Raw genomic sequence first — 23610 nt, forward strand, 5'->3', positions numbered from 1 at the left:
TTTTCAGCGACAGGGACTGGGAGACTAGTCAGGGTTGAGGGAAAAATGAACAGAGCAAAGTACAGAGATCCTTGATGAAAACTTGCTCCAGAGTGCTCAGGACCTCAGACTGGGGCGATGGTTCACCTTCCAACAGGACAACGACCCTAAGCACCCAGCCAAGCAGGAGTGGCTTCGGGACAAGTCTCTGAATGTCCTTGAGTGGCCCAAACATCTCTAGAGACACCTGAAAATAGCTGTGCAGCGACGCTCCCCATCCAACCTGACAGAGCTTGGGAGGATCTGTGGAGAAGACTGGGAGAAACTCCCCAAATACAGGTGTGCCAAGCTTCATACCCAAGAAGAACCGAAGCTGTAATCACTGCCAAAGGTGCTTCAACAAAGTATTGAGTGAAGGGTCTGAATACATTTACATTTACATTTAAGTCATTTAGCAGACGCTCTTATCCAGAGCGACTTACAAATTGGTGCATTCACCTTATGACATCCAGTGGAACAGCCACTTTACAATAGTGCATCTAAATCTTTTTGGGGGGTGAGAAGGATTACTTAAACGTACTCATTCCGCGGATTCTGTAGCAAAATGTTTCGGAAACAAACGGGGCGGGAACTACCTGAATTTGTCAAATGGAAACCCGTTAAACGTCTGACCCGTGATTCAATGTTTTCCACACACACAGCTATGTGTAACCGACTTGGACACCGCGTCCCCCCACAACGACTAGCCTGAAGCCACAGGTCTTTGTCACAAACTCCATGTCCCCATGTGAGAGCACTGGGAACATGAGAGGGATACAAAAGGGAGTCTGTTGCGCAACTGAAATGTGTCTTCCGCATTTAACCCAACCCCTCAGAATCAGCGCTGCAGGCTTAAATCCACATCAACCGCGCCTTGGTCAACGGCAGAAGAAAATAAAAACGGTAGATTTGTGACACCTTGCAGGGTCGGGGATTTGAATCAGCGACATTTCGGTTCCTGGTCCAACGCTCTTTGTCGCCCCGTGTGAACTGTACAGCGACATTTCTGTTCCTGGCCCAACGCTCTTAACCGCTCGGCTACCTGCCGCCCCTTGTGAACCGTAGGTCGGGATTTTTGACCTGGCTACATGCACATCGAACAACACAGCAGTGATCAGTAGGGACGAATGTCGGGTTCCACCCATTTGTTGTCGAGGGGAATTCCTTATTATTACGTGATTATCGACTTGGAGTCGCCTCCCCCCTGTACCGCCCGTTGCTTCTCGCCACTATCCAGGCCAAGCAGCCCACATCATCTGAAGAGTCTGGCTAGTTTCGCCTCCAACTTCTCCATACACTGACTTGGCTTCATTTCCGCTTGTAACATACACCTGACATGTTGAGTTCTCCAGGGAAGCTATCAGCCTGATGTAGAGTTTACTGGTTTTACGTTCCAAAAAAGGTGTATACAAAATAAACGTATACATTAAGCAGTTTGAGGAAATATTCTCAGCGTTGAGCCTTCATGCTCAGCTAAATATCTAGGCTATTAGGATGTTTGCTAATTTGAAGTTAGCTTTGCTAACTAGTCCAGGAGCATACTCATTCCGCCGATTCTGTAGCAAAATGTTTCGGAAACAAACGGGGCGGGAACTACCTGAATTTGTCAAATGGAAACTCGTTTGTTGTAAAACCATGATAAAATTGTGTGCGGAATGAACACATCCGTTTTCTACTCTTATGAATACTTATGGAAATGTGATTATTCAGTGTTTTTTATTTGCCAACATTTCTAAAATCCTGTTTTGCTTTGTCATTATGGGGTATTGTGTGTAGATTGATGAGGAATAGGCTGTAGCTAGTGATGCACCGATATTACATTTTTGGCCGATATCCGATATTTTCCTTGCCAAAAAAAATAATACTGATAACCTTCTAAGCATTCTAGTACAGTTAAATAATTAACACACACACACATCGACACAGCAGTCTAAGGCATTGCATCTCAGTACAGGAGGCGTGACTAGTCCATGGTACGAATCCAGGCTATATCACATCCGGCCGTGATTGGGAGTCCCATATTGGGCGGCGCACAATTGGCCCAACGTTGACCGGGGTAGGCAGTCATTGTAAATAACAATTTGTTCTTAACTGACTTCCCTAGTTAAATAAAGGTTTCTTACACCACACTGAACAAAAAGTTACTTTGTTGGCATTTACGTATGTCCCCATTACCAGTAAAACAATCAAAAGCTATTTCTTTCACTTACTTGCTGTGCTGTTTTGTTCATTTGTTCAGTTGTTTCATTCTCAAACAGGATTTCTATGGAACACCGTTTGGGTCTTTGACATGTCAAATAAGCTTATTGACCAATCAGGACCTGAATATGACTGCACGTCACATAATAATTTAACGCTTTCATACATGTTTTACATAGTTATTAAACATTGATTACACTCACTCGTATTTCATATGTCACAGCGATTCATCAATACATATGCTGTGATGCTGGTAAAGTTGTCTCACGCACCTACAGTGCTGGTCATAAAAAAAGCTAGCTAGCTCATGGATGCAAACAATGTTCTTCACCAAAAACATAGCAAAACGACAATCTGTTTCAGTAGCTATAGTTAGCGAGCTAACTAAACTCAGCAAAAAGAAACGTCCTTTTTCAAAACCCTGTCTTTCAAAGATATTTTGTAAAAATCCAAATAACTTCACATATCTTCATTGTAAAGGGTTTAAACACTGTTTCCCAAGCTTGTTCAATTAATCATAAAAATGTTATGAACCTGTGGAACGGTCATTAAGACACTAACAGCTTACAGACGGTAGGCAATTAAGGTCACAGTTATGAAAACTTAGGACACTAAAGAGGCCTTTACTGACTGGAAAAACACCAAAAGAAAGATGCCCAGGGTCCCTGCTCAGTTGTTGAATCTGATGTTAATACAAATATTTACACATGTTAAGTTTGCTGAAAATAAATGCAGTTGACAGTGAGAGAATGTTTTTTTGCTGGGTTTTTTATAGCTAGGTGTCATCTAAAATAACCCATATTTTATAAGACCGTTCTTATTTGATTAATGGTGATCGGACCCATCTATGTGAAGCTAGCCACAATAAGGATTAGCCACAATAGTGGACTTTGCGGTTAGCCATCAAAATAAAAGTATGGCATAGTTCTACTATTTGTATTCATTTGCATCACTGTCAATTTCATACTTTTATTTTGAAAGTAACCCGCAAATTCCACTATTGTGCCTAATCCTTATCGTGTCTAGCTTCACAACACATAACCCAGTCCGGTCGAGCCTTACTAGCCAGATGAATCTAGCTGGCTGCTTATAACATTAGCTTTGGGAAACAGGGTTAAGTAGCTGGCTAGCTATTTATTTTCATGAACTTAAATTCAATTTCAATAGGTGAACAAGTGGCAACCTAGCTAATACTTACAAGGATTTCTAAATCATAATAATGATAATGATTGCAGTTTCTACTAGAAACAGGCTTTCAGGCTGGCTCAAGCTAGCTACCCCAGAAGTTGCGGTCGAACAAATGATGCTTTATTACCAACGCAGTATTGTAAACACATTCGTGGCCGGTGATTGCTGACTTTTTTGTACAGCTTTGACTGTGTTACTGTATATTTTTTGACACGCAAAGACCCAAATGGCATTCCATAATATGTATGTCGTGAAGCTAATAGCAGGGATGCTATTACTGTGTTACTCCGGTAGGGCAACATCGGAAAAATAGCGCACTTGGTAGTGTTAACCGGTACTCGACCAGTCGGCAAAAGCCAACATCACCCACGCGACAGAGAACAGTTAATTGTCAAGGGCAATGAATTCCGTCATGTACCTTCATTATATAGGTATGCACGTCAGCTTTGACATCGATTTTGCACATTGGGCGTTAAACTAGACATTGGCCGATATGGATGTTGGCATTTTTCGCTAAAATCGGCCGATTCCGATATGTTCACCGATTTATTGCGCATCCCTAGCTTGTAACATAACCAAATGTGGAAAAAGGTTAGGGGTCTGAATATTTTCCGAATGCACGGTAACTAACGAGATTACAAGTGAACGAAAATGTACACTTAATCCAGTATAAATGAATGTATATAATTTATTATACAAGAAACAACATTCACAAATTCTACAGCACAATGGCAGAGTCATGTCTGAAGTGTAAAACTAATAATGACTCAATAATCCAAGCCTAGGGCTATTATGGTGACCATATTACTGCCACACCAGTGGTTATGAGTCATGACCATAGTCAAATCCAACGTGACCATTCAGAAAATGGAAACTAGGCTTCTCCAATCTCTGATGCTGCTGATGGTCATTAGTAGTCTACCAAACTTGCTAACTGCCTGCTACTCAGCACTCTATTGTCCCTATAATAACTCTGACATCAATGCAAATGTAATTGAGTATTGAATCAAACACTTCATGAGAGCCCATAAGCTCAACATTTCTATAGGCTATACAATTGCGTGAGAAAACACGAGTTTTGAGGAGAATGCCATCAGCTTTTTATAGGCTAGGCCTAGTATACTGTATATTTATTTATCAACTTGACTAATATTAAGCACATTGCTTCGCTGGGGCAGCAGCGTAGCCTAGTGGTTAGAGCATTGGACAAACAACCGAAAGGTTGCCAGTTCAAATCCCCAAGCTGAAAAGGTACAAATCTGTCGTTCTGCCCCTGAAAAAGGCAGTTAACCCACTGTTCCTAGGCCGTCATTGAAAATAAGAATTTGTTCTTAACTGATTTGCCTAGTTAAATAGTTTAAATAGTTAAATAAAGGTCAAATAAAATAGCCTACCTGGCTGGCATGAAAATTAACCAAGGGAAAAGCGTCCTCCATTCGGTATTTAAGTGCATAGATGACATGTATTTTTTCCCCCTGCTCCGAGACAGGTGCATGATAATGGTCCATTCATTTTTAATATATGTAAAGACAAGATTAAATAAAGAATAGTCTGATAGGTGACAATATTAGCATATCACTTGTGTATGATATATTATCACTTGTGAATGATGGCCTATATACAGTAAGGAAAGAAACAGCACGCCTTTTTTTGCTACTTTTTCAAATCGTAGTCGCACACCTCCTGTTCCCTAGCCCATAGGCCTCTAACGTTTGTATCACAACTAAAGTGGCCAAATAACTAAATTAATAACATTTATCTGCTTTACAACGGGTGTAGAGCCTAACTGGCATACATACGCAGCTGTGAGTTTCGAGTTTTGGGAAGATAATTTTCACTATAAAAATGCACCGTTATAATAAAGCATTACATGCATAATCGCAGTAGCTTATAAGAATGTTTTTTTCCCGCTAATTGATTGCATTCTGAAACATTTATCCTTATAGCCTACTGCTGTGAGAGAGAATACAGTAGACGGCACACGTCAAACGTGTGATTTATGACCCTTTGTCATGGGTCACGTGTATGCCCATATATTGAAAGAGTATGGCCCCCACCCTGTTTTAGTGACCTTAGGGCTGTTGTCTAAGAAACAGGAATGTCTGGGGGTATTGGGGGGACAGACGCATTATAAATAAGCCCCAGAACACCACAAGCGCCCATGATAAACCACTAAAGAAATTGAACATGTTTTTTGTGATCAGCGACACACGTGAAGACCGTAACAGCGGAAGCAGGACCTCGGTTGAAACATAGAGAAAGGTCTGAGTATAAAGCATCAATATACGATGCGCCAAAAAAACGGTTTCTAAATATGTATAGAACCCAAATACCGCCCGCAACTGCGCTGAAAGATCAAGTGATGATGTCTAATGGACAGCAATGGGGTTATCTGTTTGATTACCCGGCCTGTAGAGTGAAACTCTATACCGTAGCCGAAGGAGAAGAATATACAGACCAGACTTTAGGAGTGGACTACAGGCTTAAAAACTGGCAGGTTTTTCGCACGGTGGCTTGTTCACGGGCTACGAGACTCGTTGGGAAGGTGCCCCTAACTCCTCAGGAAGAATATTTCATAGGGTGAAAATACAAAGAAAGAATGGACTTATAATATATAATAATAATAATATATGCCATTTAGCAGACGCTTTTATCCAAAGCGACTTACAGTCATGTGTGCATACATTCTACGTATGGGTGGTCCCGGGAATCGAACCCACTACCCTGGCGTTACAAGCGCCATGCTCTACCAACTGAGCTACAGAAGGACTTCCATGTGGGGGCGTGGAGTTCTATATCAGCAACGAGGAAATCCGCAACGGCAACAACAGGGATGGTGGCCTGACTGGGGATTTTAGGTTGCGTATGCTTCCTCTTAAAAGTTGGGATCTAATGGAATTGAAAATGTGAGTTGGTGGATGCTCTTTTTGTACAGAGCCAACAATGGCAGAGCATTGTTTGGCTAAGGAAGTGCATGATTAAAAGGAACCCCAAGAAGGGTCATCCTCAGAAGGTTTAGCCCCCGAAGAACTAAGTACTACTGCTACGTTAACCACGCCCTGATACCAAAGGACTGGTTCAACAATAAAAGGAGTGCCCATAAAGCCTCCAGTTCTTCATTTCAGCATATACCATGGATATTCATATACCAGGACTCCAATACATCATGGGTCCCAGACCCTAAGGACTCTATGCCTCACAGCCCTCCATTCTACTCCCCTCAGGCAAGACCCCCAACACCACCTAGATGTACACTGCCTGAGGATGTGTTTGATGGGGTGGTCAGTACTATTTTGGTGGACGCCATCAAGAGGCCTCTGTAGCCGCACTTTTAGACATGGTGATTGAAGAGTATATAAGAGAAAAATGCATTGGTTGTGAGCTCAAACACCCCAGCCAACGACGACATCCATGTTTATACGACCCCCCACGGTACTACTTCTTCAACCATTTTGAGAAGCTGGTGAAAAGACTGTGGTCCAGCCGGTTTATACCTTCGGCGGTCAGAGCCCTGGAGTCTATGGGTCTTGTGCCGTCTATTCCCAGAGTTTACGGGGTAACCGCGGCTTTCCTACATGAACTGAAGGAGGCGATCTACATCCACGAGGAACTCAAAGAAATCCGTCACACCCTGGTGGACGACAACAAATACAAGGAAGCTTTGGTGGCTGGTGTGGTGACTTTCTGGCTCAATAAACTGCAAGAGACCGAGTACATCTTTAGCCTGTACAGTTAGCATGATTGTTTATGCATGCTCTGATTCAATCTTGGAAGTGAATGCCCGAAGACAAGTCTTAGTGGATGCAAATAGATGTGGAATTAACCCCATAACAGGTGTGTGTCTTTTTGGATCAATAATTGATCAAGATTACCAATAGGCGTGATCAGATTCCTCTTCCCTATTACGGCATCATATGTCATATGCATACAGTCATATGCAAATCCATAAAACTCTGTCAATAAAACATTGAAAGCCTTAACAGGACTAAAGACAATCACGTGGTGTTGAAAAGCTCGTGCAATTTCAGGATGTTCGCTACCTGCAAAAAGCATATCGTCCAAATCCAGCAGATTGTTTTTATGAGGAGGTAAAAGTTCATGATCAGACAGGCATCATGCGGGTACTCCTTCAACCAACTTGATTTTTTATTTTCTTCAACAGCTCATCATACAAAGGTTGATAACATGAATAACACCACACAATATTGTCAGGTTTCTGAGATAACACATTATCAGCATTCACTAAAATACTTTTTACAAAACAAGTTTTACCGCTATTGGATGGGCATGCGATTAAGGCCCAAAATGGTAGTTGCAACCGGAGATCAAAACCTTCTACAGCAGCCATTATATCTTAAGCTTTAAGACACACGGGTCTTGTAACATAAGTCAGTAGCCAAAGGGCACGTTGGTCTATGACAAGAGATTGCTTTTAGAGGGGCATTCCTTAGATGGAAGCCCTTTTTATCTCTAACAATCTTTTTGTAGGAGCTCAAAATATCCAAGTCACTATTCCGGTCATTTATGAAACCCTCGACCAAGCATGTGATTGATTCCAAGTTTACACGCGGGGCATTTTTATAGTTTTGAGTCACGCCTTTGGCTTTCAACACCACGTGATTGTCTTTAGTCCTGTTAAGGCTTTCAATGTTTTATTGACAGAGTTTTATGGATTTGCATATGACTGTATGCATATGACATATGATGCCGTAATAGGGAAGAGGAATCTGATCACGCCTATTGGTAATCTTGATCAATTATTGATCCAAAAAGACACACACCTGTTATGGGGTTAATTCCACATCTATTTGCATTGCTTGGTAGTGTATTAGCATGGTATGAGACAAGATAAACAAAATTGTAGACCTGCACCAGGCTGGGAAGACTGAGTCTGCAATAGGTAAGCAGCTTGGTTTGAAGAAATCAACTGTGGGAGCAATTATTATAAAATGGAAGACATACAAGACATTACATTTACATTTACATTTAAGTCATTTAGCAGACGCTCTTATCCAGAGCGACTTACAAATTGGTGCATTCACCTTATGACATCCAGTGGAACAGCCACTTTACAATAGTGCATCTAAATATTTTAGGGGGGTGAGAAGGATTACTTTATCCTATCCTAGGTATTCCTTAAAGAGGTGGGGTTTCAGGTGTCTCCGGAAGGTGGTGATTGACTCCGCTGTCCTGGCGTCGTGAGGGAGTGTGTTCCACCATTGGGGAGCCAGAGCAGCGAACAGTTTTGACTGGGCTGAGCGGGAACTGTACTTCCTCAGTGGTAGGGAGGCGAGCAGGCCAGAGGTGGATGAACGCAGTGCCCTTGTTTGGGTGTAGGGCCTGATCAGAGCCTGGAGGTACTGAGGTGCCGTTCCCCTCACAGCTCCGTAGGCAAGCACCATGGTCTTGTAGCGGATGCGAGCTTCAACTGGAAGCCAGTGGAGAGAGCGGAGGAGCGGGGTGACGTGAGAGAACTTGGGAAGGTTGAACACCAGACGGGCTGCGGCGTTCTGGATGAGTTGTAGGGGTTTAATGGCACAGGCAGGGAGCCCAGCCAACAGCGAGTTGCAGTAATCCAGACGGGAGATGACAAGTGCCTGGATTAGGACCTGCGCCGCTTCCTGTGTGAGGCAGGGTCGTACTCTGCGGATGTTGTAGAGCATGAACCTACAGGAACGGGCCACCGCCTTGATGTTAGTTGAGAACGACAGGGTGTTGTCCAGGATCACGCCACGGTTCTTAGCGCTCTGGGAGGAGGACACAATGGAGTTGTCAACCGTGATGGCGAGATCATGGAACGGGCAGTCCTTCCCCGGGAGGAAGAGCAGCTCCGTCTTGCCGAGGTTCAGCTTGAGGTGGTGATCCGTCATCCACACTGATATGTCTGCCAGACATGCAGAGATGCGATTCGCCACCTGGTCATCAGAAGGGGGAAAGGAGAAGATTAATTGTGTGTCGTCTGCATAGCAATGATAGGAGAGACCATGTGAGGTTATGACAGAGCCAAGTGACTTGGTGTATAGCGAGAATAGGAGAGGGCCTAGAACAGAGCCCTGGGGGACACCAGTGGTGAGAGCGCGTGGTGAGGAGACAGATTCTCGCCACGCCACCTGGTAGGAGCGACCTGTCAGGTAGGACGCAATCCAAGCGTGGGCCGCGCCGGAGATGCCCAACTCGGAGAGGGTGGAGAGGAGGATCTGATGGTTCACAGTATTGAAGGCAGCCGATAGGTCTAGAAGGATGAGAGCAGAGGAGAGAGAGTTAGCTTTAGCAGTGCGGAGCGCCTCCGTGATACAGAGAAGAGCAGTCTCAGTTGAATGACTAGTCTTGAAACCTGACTGATTTGGATCAAGAAGGTCATTCTGAGAGAGATAGCGGGAGAGCTGGCCAAGGACGGCACGTTCAAGAGTTTTGGAGAGAAAAGAAAGAAGGGATACTGGTCTGTAGTTGTTGACATCGGAGGGATCGAGTGTAGGTTTTTTCAGAAGGGGTGCAACTCTCGCTCTCTTGAAGACGGAAGGGACGTAGCCAGCGGTCAGGGATGAGTTGATGAGCGAGGTGAGGTAAGGGAGAAGGTCTCCGGAAATGGTCTGGAGAAGAGAGGAGGGGATAGGGTCGAGCGGGCAGGTTGTTGGGCGGCCGGCCGTCACAAGACGCGAGATTTCATCTGGAGAGAGAGGGGAGAAAGAGGTCAGAGCACAGGGTAGGGCAGTGTGAGCAGAACCAGCGGTGTCGTTTGACTTAGCAAAGAGGATCGGATGTCGTCGACCTTCTTTTCAAAATGGTTGACGAAGTCATCTGCAGAGAGGGAGGAGGGATTCAGGAGGAGGATTCAGGAGGGAGGAGAAGGTGGCAAAGAGCTTCCTAGGGTTAGAGGCAGATGCTTGGAATTTAGAGTGGTAGAAAGTGGCTTTAGCAGCAGAGACAGAGGAGGAAAATGTAGAGAGGAGGGAGCGAAAGGATGCCAGGTCCGCAGGGAGGCGAGTTTTCCTCCATTTCCGCTCGGCTGCCCGGAGCCCTGTTCCACGGATAATCTCCCTCGATCTGGGGCTCCATGCAAGATCTCACCCCGTGGGTTCAAAATGATCACAAGAACGGTGAGCAAAAATCCCAGAACCACACGGGGGAACCTAGTGAATGACCTGCAGAGAGCTGGGACCAAAGTAACAAAGCCTACCATCAGTAACACACTACGCTGCCAGGGACTAAAATCCTGCAGTGCCAGACGTGTCCCCCTGCTTAAGCCAGTACATGTCCAGGCCCGTCTGAAGTTTGCTAGAGAGCATTTGGATGATCCAGAAGAAGATTGGGAGAATGTCATATGGTCAGATGAAACCAAAATGTAACTTTTTGGTAAAAACTCAACTCGTTGTGTTTGGAGGACAAAGAATGCTGAGTTGCATCCAAAGAACACCATATCTACTGTGAAGCATGGGGGTGGGAACATCATGCTTTGGGGCTGTTTTTCTCCAAAGGGACCAGGACGACTGATCCGTGTAAAGGAAAGAATGAATGGGGCCATGAATCGTGAGATTTTGAGTGAAAACCTCCTTCCATCAGCAAGGGCATTGAAGATGAAACGTGGCTGGGTCTTTCAGCATGACAATGTTCCCAAACACACCGCCCGGTCAACGAAGGAGTGGCTTCGTAAGAAGCATTTCAATGTCCTGGAGTGGCCTAGCCAGTCTCTAGATCTCGACCCCATAGAAAATCTTTGGAGGGAGTTGAAAGTCTGTGTTGCCCAGCAACAGCCCCAAAACATAATTCCTCTAGAGGAGATCCGCATGGAGGAATGGGCCAAAATACCAGCAACAGTGTGTAAAAACCTTGTGAAGAATTACAGAAAACGTTTGACCTCTGTCATTGCCAACAAAGGGTATATAACAAAGTATTGAGATAAACTTTTGTTATTGACCAAATACTTATTTTCCACCATATTTTGAGTCAATTGGAGGTGTACCTGTGGATGTATTTCAAGGCCTACCTTCAAACTCCTTGCCTCTGCTTGACATCATGGGAAAATCAAAAGAAATCAGCCAAGACCTCAGAAAAACATTGTAGACCTCCACAAGTCTGGTTCATCCTTGGGAGCAATTTCCTAACGCCTGAAGGTACCACGTTCATCTGTACAAACAATAATACGCAAGTATAAACACCATGGGACCTCGCAGCTGTCATTCCGCTCAGGAAGGAGAAGCGTTCTGTCCCCTAGAAATGAACATACTTTGGTGTGAAAAGTGCAAATCAATCCCAGAACAACAGCAAAGGACCTTGTGAAGATTCTGGAGGAAACAGGTACAAAAGTATCTATATCCACAGTAAAACAAGTACTATATCGACATAACCTGAAAGGCCGCTCAGCAAGGAAGAAGCCATTGCTCCAAAACGGCCATAAAAAAAACTGGTTTGCAACTGCACATGGGGACAAAGATTGTACTTTTTGGAGAAATGTCCTCTGGTATGATGAAACATAATATATAACTGTTTAGACATAATGACCATCGTTATGTTTGGAGGAAAATGGGGGAGGCTTGCAGCCGAAGAACACCACCCCAACCGTGAAGCACGGGGGTGGCAGCATCATGTTGTGGGGGTGCTTTGCTGCAGGAGGGACTGGTGCACTTCACAAAATAGATGGCGACATGAGGGTGGAAAATTATGTGGACATATTGAAGCAACACCTCAAGACATCAGTCAGGAAGTTAAAGCTTGCAGATCTTCCAAATGGACAATGACCCCAAGCATACTTCCAAAGTTGTTGAAAAATGGCTTAAGGACAACAAAGTCAAGGTATTGGACTGGCCATCACAAAGCCCTGACCTCAATCCTATAGAAAATTTGTGGGCAGAACTGAAAAAGCGTGTGTGAGCAAGGAGGACTACAAACCTGATTCAGTTACACCCTCTCTGTCAGGAGGAATGGGCCAAAATTCACCCCATTTATTGTGGGAAGCTTGTGGAAGGCTACCCGACACATTTGACCCAAGTTAAACAATTTAAAGGCAATGCTACCTAATACTAATTGGGTGTATGTAAACTTCTGACCCACTGGGAATGTGATGAAAGAAATAAAAGCTGAAAGAAATCATTCTCTCCACTATTATTCTGACATTTCACATCCTTAAAATCAAGTGCTGATCCTAACTGACCTAAGACAGGGAATGTTTACTTGGAATAAATGTCAGGAACATTGAAAAACTGAGTTTAAATGTATTTGGCTAAGGTGTATGTAAACTTCCGACTTCAACTGTAGCTAGCTAGATGCTAAATAATTGTATTGTAATCACATACAAAATCTATTCACTTACTCCTGCAAATACAGCAGTTTCTGTGTTTGCCGTGCTGCATCTCTCACCCTCTTTCTCAAGAATAAATACCATATGTCCATCTTCTATAAATGATCTGTCAGTGCAGCTTTTGAGTCAACATGTTGAAATGTAAGTTACTTGAATATGGCTTACTTGTGAGTTCAATAACTCTGAATAACATCTTCATGTGCTAACAACATGTGCTATAGTAATAGCATGATAATTAAAAGATTAAAAAAAGTTTATCTCTTGTTCCCAACTTTGCGCGCGCCAAAATATAATTTCTTAGGACAAATCAAAAATGACTTTGGAAACCCACTTTGACTCCTCCTCATAAAGTGCCACCGTACACAGACGTTATGGTTTTAGGCAGCACTGAAAGGGTAGGGCACATGATTGGAGTGTTCATTGCAGTGTTGCCTAGTTTGTTTTACACCATGCCAGCAGAGGAAAAGAGTCGGGGCTGAGGCAAAATCAGTCAGGACTAAAGCCCTGAAAGCCCAAGTCTGGTGACTCCAATGCCCATGGGACTGGAGATCGGTGGTGTCCGGTGAGAGAAAAGCAGGTTGAGGTTGCGGGGGTTAGAGTAGAACATAAAGTGTTGTATCCTGAAGCAGTGAAGAGAGTGGTAGAGAAAGATGGGTACAGGGTGAGGTTGGCGGCAGCTGCATTGAAGTATTCGGGATTGAGAGATTTTACTGCAGAAGATTTGCAGGGGGTGTTGAGTGGTAGTGTTCTGTCCTCCCAAACCGTTGGCATGGAGTAGGATTAGGTAGGGGTCAATTGTAGAATGGGGTGGTGCTTTTCACTTTTTTTGTGTGGGCAAATAGCTGGCAGGGTAATTCTCCTTTTCCCCAATTTTGTATTACTGGACGTTAATGTTGGTCGGCTGTGACTGGACTCACACTCCAGTACAGTAGGTGGCGGCGTATGCACCCAAAAGTTGGATGCGAACCGCCAACCCAAAGAAGAAGATGTCCACTATCTTGGTTATGGAACTCTACTATCTTGGTTATGGAATTGTGTTTTGTCACAAAAGTCCGGTTGTGACTGGTTTGATCCAGTCTTCTGAGCATGCGCAATCGGTGTAAACAGGAAGAAGCTGCGAAAACCAGGGAAAATCTAGAAGACGAATATATATTCAACGGGGGAAAAAATCATAATGTTCATTGATTACTCGTAATTTTATTATTTTAGCGCACGGATATGTCAACGAATATTATTCTGAATTAAGTATTTTAGCACAGCGGTACACGACGATAGTCAGCAACGTTATATTAGATAGACCTTTTCTTATTTTTTTTTTACAGATTGGCAACTAACTGAAGCGAGTAGCTTTCGTTTCGTTTTACTAGAAAATAGTTTGCAAGAATCTAATTTGGACAGACAAGTCGAGCAATATTTTTTCACACCTGCGGCCTGTGAACAACGCCGGGGATTGTCAGTAAACTAATGTCACACCGTTCATTTCCCCTCTCCTTTCAAGTCGTCCGGATGGCCTGCTAACCTATTGTCGGAGTTTCGGGTCAGACTCCCCTCGTCCAAGCACGTTTTTTTCCCTAAACCCCGTCTGTTGCTAGCTACGATAACAGACAGTCTATAGAAATGGTTCAGAAAGGTAAGGCGGTGGTGGGGACGTCTCAAGTGGAGGTTGAGGCGAGCCCAAGCTCGGGGCCGTCTGAGGCTGGTTCAGATGCCCCTGGCTCAGTGGAAGAACCGAGAACCATCGGGGTGGAACTATCGGGCCGCAGGAAATTCATCAGTGGAGTCGTGGAGGGTGAGTAGAACATATTATATTGAACAAAAATCACATTGATTTGGTATAGCTAGTGATTTTCGTGTTGTGATGTTGATGCATACAAGATTTGCATACTGGTCAAATGCAGAAATAATGCCAGAATAATTGTGATTATGCAGGACACTTATTAACACTCCATTGTACTATTAACAACTGCTCAAGGTCGATGACCCATTCGGAGGAACTATGGGATGTCATTATTTTTTAAATCGATCACGGTCTGCTTTACCAAAAGCATCATAAGGCAATCATTAGAAACTTCATAGGAGCAATTTAAAGCTGCAATATGTAACTGCTTGGGCCACCTGACCAAATTCACATAGAAATGTGAGTTATAGATCTGTCATTCTCATTGAAAGCAAGTCTATAAGAAGCGATCTTGTGTGCAACTGCAGCCCGCAATTTGGGGTGTTCCTGCATGTGGGCATTCCATATGCAATGGGATTCATGAACCCCCCCCCTCCTCCCGCCTGTACTAGCTTCAAAATGTACCGACAGCGAAGTATAGAGGGTGTCCTGCATGCCCACATGCAGGAACGCCACGAATTGCAAGCTGCAATTGCACCCTTCTCCTAAGAAGCTGTAGATCTGAGTCACTTTAACAATTCTACCTACATGTACATATTACCTCAATTGCCTCGTCACCGGTGCCCCCGCACATTGACTATGTACCGGTACCCCCTGTATATAGCCCCGCTATTGTTATTAACTTATTTTTTAAAACATTTTATTTAACTAGACAAGTTAGTTATGAACAAATTCTTATTTACAATGACGTCCTACCAAAAGGCCTCCTGCGGGACGGGGGCCCGGGATATATTTTTTAAACAGTAAATACAATATAATTATAGGCCAAAACATACAACACTACATAAAGAGAGACCTAAGACCACAACATAGCAAGGCAGCAACACATGACAACACAGCATAGAAGCAACACAACAACAACATGGTAGCATCACAAAACATGGTACAAACATTATTGGGCACAGTCAACAGCATGAAGGTAGAGACAACAATCCATCACACAAAGCAGCCACAACTCTCAGTAAGAGTGTCCATGATTGAGTCTTTGAATGAAGAGATTGAGATAAAACTGTCCAGTTTGAGTGTTTGTTGCAGCTCGTCCAAGCTCTAGCTGCAACGATCTGAAAAGAAGAGCGACCCATTGATGTGTGTGCTTTGGGGACATTTAACAGAATGTGACTGGCAGAACAGGTGTTGTATGTGGAGGGTGAGCGCTGCAATAGATATCTCAGATCGGGGGGAGTGAGGCTTTAGAGGGTTTTATAAATAAGCATAAACCAGTGGGTCTTGCGACGGTTATACAGAGATGACCAGTTTACAGAGGAGTATAGGGTGCAGTGATGTGTCCTATAAGGAGCATTGGTGGCAAATCTGATGGCCGAATGGTAAAGCACATCTAGCCTCTCGAGAGCACCCTTACCTGCCAATCTATAAATTATGTCTCTGTAATTTAGCATGGTTAGGATGGTCATCTGAATCAGGGTTAGTTTGGCAGCCGTGGTGAAAGAGGAGCAATTACGATAGAGGAAACCATGTCTAGATTTAACTTTAGCCTGCTGCTCTTTAATTATTTGTTATTCTTATCTCTTACTATTTTGGGGTATTTTCTTAAAACTGTATTGTTGGTTAAGGGCTTGTAAGTAAGCATTTTACTGTAAAGTTTACACCTGTTGTATTTGGCGCATGTGACAAATAACATTTGATTTGATCTGTTCTAATTGTTCTCTCTGTTCTGTGTGAGCTATTTCTTAGCTTCCCTTTACTAAGTTTCGATCTTAAGTTTTGTACACCAGCTTCAAACAGCTGAAAATACAATATTTTTGGTTACAGAAAATACATTTTACAGATCTTTTAGATGGTACAACACTGCTTGTTTTGTCACATAAACTTAAATTAGGTGAACTATTAGAATTTTAGCAACCAGGAAATTGCTGAGCGTTTTCTGCATAGTGCTTCTTTAAATCTTCGAGCTGTCTTCGAGCTGTTTCCCAAAGCCATTAACTTTGTATTTGAAAAGTTCGGAATCTAACGCCTGCCTCAGACCGCTCGTTGGATCAAATCAAATTGTATTAGTCACTTGCGCCGAATACAACCTTACTGTGAAATGCTTACTTATGAGCCCCTAACCAACAGTGCAGTTAAAAAATATATATGATTAAGAATAAGAGGCAAGTAATTAAAGAGCAGCAGCAAAAAAATAACAATATATACGGGGGTTGCCGGTTCCAAGTCAATGTGCGGGGGGCACCGGCCAGTTGAGGTAGTATGTACATGTAGGTAGACTTATCAAAGTGACCATGCATAGATGACAACAAAGTGGGGGGGGCAAGGCAAATAGTTTGGGTGGCCATTTGACTATTTGTTCAGGAGTCTTATGGCTTGGGGGTAGAAGCTGTTTAGAAACCTCTTGGACCTAGACTTGGTGCTCCGGTACCTCTTGCCGTGCGGTAGCAGAGAGAACAGTCTATGACTCGGGTGGCTGGAGTCTTTGACAATTTTTAATGACCTTCCTCTGACACCGCCTGGTATAGAGGTCCTGGATGTTAGGAAGCTTGGTCCCAGTGATGTACTGGGCCGTTCTCACTACCCTCTGTAGTGCCTTGCGGCTGGAGGTCGAGCAGTTGCCATACCAGGCAGTGATGCAACCAGTCAGGATTCTCTCGATGGTGCAGTTGTAGAACCTTTTGAGGATCTGATGACCCATGCAAAGTCTTTTTAGTTTCCTCAGGGGGAATAGGTTTTGTCGTGCCTGCTTCACGACTGTCTTGGTGTGCTTGGACCATGTTAGTTTGTTGGTGATGTGGACAGCTCTCAACCTTCTCCACTGCAGCCCTGTCAATGAGAATGGGGGTGTGCTTGTGTAACAGTATAATTTTAAACCGTCCCCTCGCCCATACCCGGGCGCGAACCAGGGACCTTCTGCGCACAACGACAACAGTCACCCTCGAAGCATCGTTACCCATCGCTCCACAAAAGCCGCGGCCCTTGCAGAGCAAGGGGAATTACTACTTCAAGGTCTCAGAGCAAGTGATGTAACCGATTGAAACGCTATTTAGCGCACACCGCTAACTAAGCTAACCGTTTCACATCCGTTACACTTGGTCCTCTTTTTCCTGTAGTCCACAATCATCTCCTTTGTCTTGATCACGTTGAGGGGGAGGTTGTTGTCCTGGCACCACGCTGCCAGGTCTCTAACTTCCTTATAGGCTGTCTCGTTGTCGGTGATCAGGCCTACCACTGTTGTGTCATCGGCAAATTTAATGATGGTGTTGGAGTCGTGCCTGGCCGTGCAGTCATGAGTGAACAGGGAGTAAAGGAGGGGGCTGTGCACGCACCCCTGTGTTGAGGATCAGTGTGGCGGATGTGTTGTTACCTACCCTTACCACCTGGGGGCGTCCAGTCAGGAAGTCCAGGATCCATTTGCAGGGGTAGGTGTTTAGTCCCAAGATCCTTAGCTTATTGATGAGCTTTAAGGGCACTATGGTGTTGAATGCTGCGCTGTAGTCAATGAATAGCATTCTCACATAGGTGTTCCTTTTGTCCAGGTGGGAAAGGGCAGTGTGTAGTGCAATAGAGATGCCATCGTCTGTGGATCTGTTGGGGCGGTATGCAAATTGGAGTGAACAGCTAAGTGCGTGGTTAGATGTTGTTGTTTTTTTGGTTTATCTGCCTCTCTGTTTTTCTTTGTAATGGCAGTAAAAAATGTATAACATTTGTTGGCACCTTCAATTATTACACATTTTCTCATAAATAGTATATTTCAACACTGCCTGCTAAACTAAACCAACCAGAACTCCTGTACATACCCCTTGTGATGAAGGTAGCCAATGGCCTGCTTCTATCTACGATGTAAACACAGCCTCTTGTGAAAACGCTAGCTACTGTCTGATGAAGAGGAACAGATATAGGTAGCTAGCTTCCAGACTGAAATAAGAAATGTATGTTTGAGTGCATTTGAAATATGCCATATGAATGGTCTTGTTCACATGAAGAGGTAACTACGTTGACCATTTAGCCAATTTATTGAAAGCTAGCCAATGTTTTAGACTAGCCTTCTACTGTAAATGTCAATTTGTGTTTCGTGAGCCATCTCTTTGTCAGTGAGTTCAATTGTTGAATCATGTTTTGGCGTGATTGTCTTAATTTCAAGTAACTAACTGCAGGCTTAAAGAAATTAAATCATATACTTTGAATAGAAGCCCAAAATAAAAGCCTGTAGATAGAATGGAACTTTAAAAATGACAGTTGCATATTAGCCAGTACATATGGCATAGCATACCTTGCAATACAATATTCTCTAAAAACAGTTGTACAATGTGCTCTGCAATAAGAAATCCAGAGTTTGAGTTCTAAACCAGCCGCTTCCCTATACCATGGTGAGCGTGCATAATGTTGGATGCATTAGAATATAAGGTATGGAGAATGACAAAGAGCCTGTAGGATTATAGAAAAAGCAGTTGGGAAATTAATGTTTTAGTTTCAAATACTAAATGTTCATTGACTGGGAGTATATTTAGGTGGTTTAAGTGATTACATTTCCTACTAACCTTCTAAAAGTTGAGTGCTAAGATCTTGTCAATAAATTAATTATTCTACTAACTACGACTGAGTGCGAGACATATTTTCCATAAAGTACGTTTCATGCATATACATACCGGACAAAGTACACCGTCACACATACTGTTTCACCATTTATTGAGTATGGAGATAAATAGCCAAAGTGTCTTAGGTAGTATTTGAAGTATCTAAATATAGTAATCCATGTATATCAAGTGCCGTGGAGGGCACAATCTTACAATGTTGCAGTCCAGGAATGAGAGTTTTACCACCTATGCCAAAAACCTGGGCCAGTGATGGAGACTGTACAGTCGTGGCCAAAAGTTTTGAGAATGACGCAAATAATCATTTGTACAGTTTGCTGCTTAAGTGTCTGAAGTATAATTACAAGCATTTCATAAGTGTCAATGGCTTTTATTGACAGTTACAAGTTTGATGCAAGTTGATGTAAAGACTCAATATTTGCGGTGCTGACCCTTATTTTTCAAGACCTCTGCAATCCGCCCTGACATGCTGTCAATTAACTTCTGGGCCACATCCTGGCTGATGGTAGCCTATTCTTGCATAATCAATGCTTGGAGTTTGTCAGAATTTGTGGGTTTTTGTTTGTCCACCCGCCTCTTGAGGATTTGACCACAAGTTCTCAATGGGATTACGGTCTGGGGAGATTCCTGGCCATGGACCCAAAATATCGATGTTTTATTCCCCGAGCCACTTAGTTATCACTTTTGCCTTATGGCAAGGTGCTCCATCGTGCTGGAAACGGCCTTGTTCGTCACCAAACTGTTCCTGGATTGTTGGGAGCAGTTGCTCTCAGAAGATGTGTTGGTACCATTATTTATTCATGGCTGTGTTCTTAGGCAAAATTGTGAGTGAGCCCACCCCCTTGGCTGAGAAGCAACCCCACACATGAATGGTCTCAGGATGCTTTACTGTTGGCATGACACAGGACTGATGGTAGCGCTCACCTTGTCTTCTCCGGACAAGCTTTTTTCCGGATGCCCCAAACAATCGAAAAGGGGATTCATCAGAGAAAATGACTTTACCCCAGTCCTCAGCAGTCCAATCCCTGTACCTTTTGTAGAATATCAGTCTGTCCCTGATGTTGTTCCTGGAGAGAAGTGGCTTCTTTGCTGCCCTTCTTGACACCAGGCCATCCTCAAAGTCTTCGCCTTACTGTGCATGCAGATGCACTCACACCTGCCTGATGCCATTCCTGAGTAAGCTCTGTACTGGTGGTGCCCCGATCCAGCAGCTGAATCAACTTTAGGAGACGGTCCAGGCGCTTGCTGGACTTTTTTGGGTGCCCTGAAGCCGCCTTCACAACAATTGAACCACTCTCCTTGAAGTTCTTGATGATCCGATAAATGGTTGATTTAGGTGCAATCTTAATGGAATTAATATCCTTGCCTGTGAAGCCCTTTTTGCGCAAAGCAATGATGACAGCACGTGTTTCCTTGCAGGTAACCATGGTTTATAGAGGAAGAACGGTGATTCCAAGTACCACCCTCCTTTGAAGCTTCCAGTCTCTTATTTGAACTAGAGGTCGACCGATTAAGATTGTTCAATGCCGATACCGATTATTGGAGGACCAAAAAAGCCGATAACGATTAATCGGCCGATTTATATTTTTAAAAAATGTATTTGTAATAATGACTTGGTCGGTAGGGATGTCCTTGTCTCCTGTGTCGAGCCTGTGTCGAGCTGTTAAAGGGATGCTGCAAGATTCTGTCATTTAAGATTCTTTAATTTCTCTACTTACCCAGAGTCTGATGAACTCGTGGATACCGTTTTTATCCAGTCGTTGCACTCACTAGTTAGCTGAAGTTTCGAGAGATAATGCTAACTTCCTTCATAATGCACACTGAGACATTCAAATAGCATCCACAAGCCTCTGGGTAAGTAGAACAAGGGCTTAAATGACAATCTTTCTTCTTTTGTTTGCAACAGGCTTCTATGGCCGGCCATGGACAATGGAACAAAGGAAAGAGCTGTTCAGGAGGTAATTTAATGGTTATGTACAGCAGGCTGGCATAAGGTGTTGAATAGTGCTCTATCATAATGGGATCAGTGAATGTACTGATGTTTTCAATATCATCAAATTAGAAATCGCTTAAATCAATTTAGTCAATATGTTCTGTGATAAACAAACCATGTCATGCAAAGCCTGTGTTAATCACTATGTGTTGTTCCCCAGACAGCAGAAATGGGGCTTGAACACATACCTCTATGCGCCTAAAGATGACTACAAACACAGGATGTTCTGGAGAGAGATGTACTCAGTAGAAGAAGCAGGTAAGGTTGTCTCATCATGGCCATGGATTGGACCTATTCCTGTCACATATATACAGACAACTATGTAATAAACAAAAAAAAGTGCACAGGTGTTGCTGCTTGTGATTGTTGCAATAGTGCTCTGCTTTGATAAATAAGCTTGCACTGAAACGCGTCAGCATGAAACATTTTCGAAGGGAATTAAGTTGCCGCCTTGAACCTACTCATAGCATTTGTTTTACATTCCTATGTCTGAGCACCCCTTCAGCATTTCAGGACATATTTGAAATATTAGTTACAATACAGCGATGTAATAAACAAACCATGCCTCACATATTTCACATCCATACTGAGTGTGTGTGAGTGGGTGTCACGTTGATGTGAAATAGTATCTGAAACTAATGCATCTCTCTCTTATAGAACAACTGATGACCCTGATTAGTGCTGCAAAGGAGTATGGGACCGAGTTCATCTATGCCATCTCCCCAGGCCTAGACATCACCTTCTCTAACCAGAAAGAAGTGTCCACACTCAAGAGGAAACTGGACCAGGTAACCAACTGTTAAAAAATAACTTTTTAAATGCATCTCTCCTTCCTCCTTGCAGACGACGCACTACAATAACTCCTTATGTGCGTATAGAGATTTTAGGATTGGGTTAGAGGAGTACTGTCTTGCTAATAACGATAATCTTTAACCACAGTTAAGAATGCAGGCCTATAGTCTAATCTACATCCTTGATGGAATACATAACCTCTACATCCTTGACGGTCTGCACTCACTCGTTTGCCGGAGGCTTAACATAAAATATAATTATTCATTCTCTCCATTAGGTAACTCACTTTGGCTGCAAGTCATTTGCCTTACTGTTTGACGACATCGACCACAACATGTGCCCCGCCGACAAGGAAGTGTTCAGCTCCTTCGCCCATGCCCAGGTGTCCATCACCAATGAGATCTTTCAGTACCTGGGAGAGCCTGAGACCTTCCTCTTCTGCCCCACAGGTAACAGGTAACCCTGTATGTTGTTACTGAAATTTGGTCTAGATTCAAAGTTGAAGGAAGATATAAATTTCATGTATGTTTTTCATTGTCTCCCTAAAACCAGAGTACTGTGGAACGTTCTGTTACCCCAATGTGGCCCAATCTCCCTACCTGCACACAGTGGGAGAGAAGCTGCTGCCTGGTATTGAAGTGCTGTGGACAGGTACAATAGATCCAAACTAGTTCATATCCAACATGTTTTGGCACTCATAAGATAAAAACACAGTAACGGACTGTGTAACATATTTTTTAATATACTTTAGAACTTGCATGACTCCTACATCGGACATTATTTTTCTAGGTCCTAAGGTGGTATCCAAAGACATTACAGTGGAGTCCATAGAGGAGGTCTCTAAGATCCTGAAGAGAGCTCCGGTAATCTGGGACAATATCCATGCCAACGACTACGACCAGAAGCGTCTGTTCCTGGGGCCGTACAAGGGGCGCTCCACAGAGCTCATCCCCCGCCTCAAGGGGGTTCTCACCAACCCCAACTGTGAGTTTGAGTCCAACTTCGTGGCCATCCACACCCTGGCCACCTGGTACAAGTCCAACATGAACGGAGTGCGCAAGGATGTTGCCATGAGTAAGTCTGACTTGATTTCTGGCACATTCGGATTCGGGTACTATGAAATTACACATAATATCATCGTCATGGGTACGTCTGACCGGGGTGGACTTGATTTATTTATTTATTCACTTACTTTATTAGATTTATTCGTCAGGGAAATTATGTTCTGTAATGTGCCCGATTGAGCTAAAAATAAAAATGTCTTAAAGCAGGGATGTACAGTTTTGGTTCTCACGACTGCTGTGTGTATTGGTTTTCATTGTTGTCCTGAATCTGAGAGTGTTATTGCCAATTAATGAGGACAATTGAGTGAATGTTGTGGTATTTGTAGAGTAGGGTCACTCACCGTCACACAAGGTACACGAAATGGCTGCCAAAGTCTCGTCTGTTTGGTTTTTAAGAATGACACAAAATATTATATCTATCCTCGAAAGAGGACAGCGTTGTGTCTATTCAGATTACATGGCTTTGAATTAAATCAAATCACATGATTGATTACTCAAATAGAGGAATGGAAGGAGGCGCTTTCACAGTATTCAAACAGGCCTGTACATTACACCTGGTAATGGTGATTTGTTTGGTTATCAGTGTGGCAGCCCCCCGCACCTCTCTAAAACCTGAATGTGTC

The 23610-nt window shown here is 43.5% G+C and overlaps 2 protein-coding genes across 4 annotated transcripts in view; one reads left to right on the forward strand and one right to left on the reverse strand.

The window, feature by feature from the left end:
- sufu (suppressor of fused homolog (Drosophila)) overlaps positions 1-23610 on the reverse strand; it is a 455419-nt gene that overhangs the window by 371645 nt on the left and 60164 nt on the right. The gene's annotated exons all lie outside the window — the stretch shown is intronic.
- LOC118402305 (protein O-GlcNAcase-like) overlaps positions 13775-23610 on the forward strand; it is a 33924-nt gene continuing 24088 nt past the window's right edge. For both annotated transcript variants that reach the window (XR_008078628.1, XM_035800405.2), the window contains exons 1-7: positions 13775-14489; positions 21045-21096; positions 21292-21389; positions 21789-21919; positions 22201-22372; positions 22476-22574; positions 22713-22997. Coding sequence is in view for 1 of the 2 variants with exons in the window: in XM_035800405.2 (XP_035656298.1) it covers positions 14318-14489; positions 21045-21096; positions 21292-21389; positions 21789-21919; positions 22201-22372; positions 22476-22574; positions 22713-22997 (1009 nt within the window). In the remaining variant the exon portion in view is untranslated. The remainder of the gene's footprint in view (positions 14490-21044; positions 21097-21291; positions 21390-21788; positions 21920-22200; positions 22373-22475; positions 22575-22712; positions 22998-23610) is intronic.

The sequence above is a fragment of the Oncorhynchus keta genome, chromosome 2, assembly GCF_023373465.1.
Source record: "Oncorhynchus keta strain PuntledgeMale-10-30-2019 chromosome 2, Oket_V2, whole genome shotgun sequence".
In the NCBI taxonomy this organism is placed as follows: Eukaryota; Metazoa; Chordata; class Actinopteri; order Salmoniformes; family Salmonidae; genus Oncorhynchus; species Oncorhynchus keta.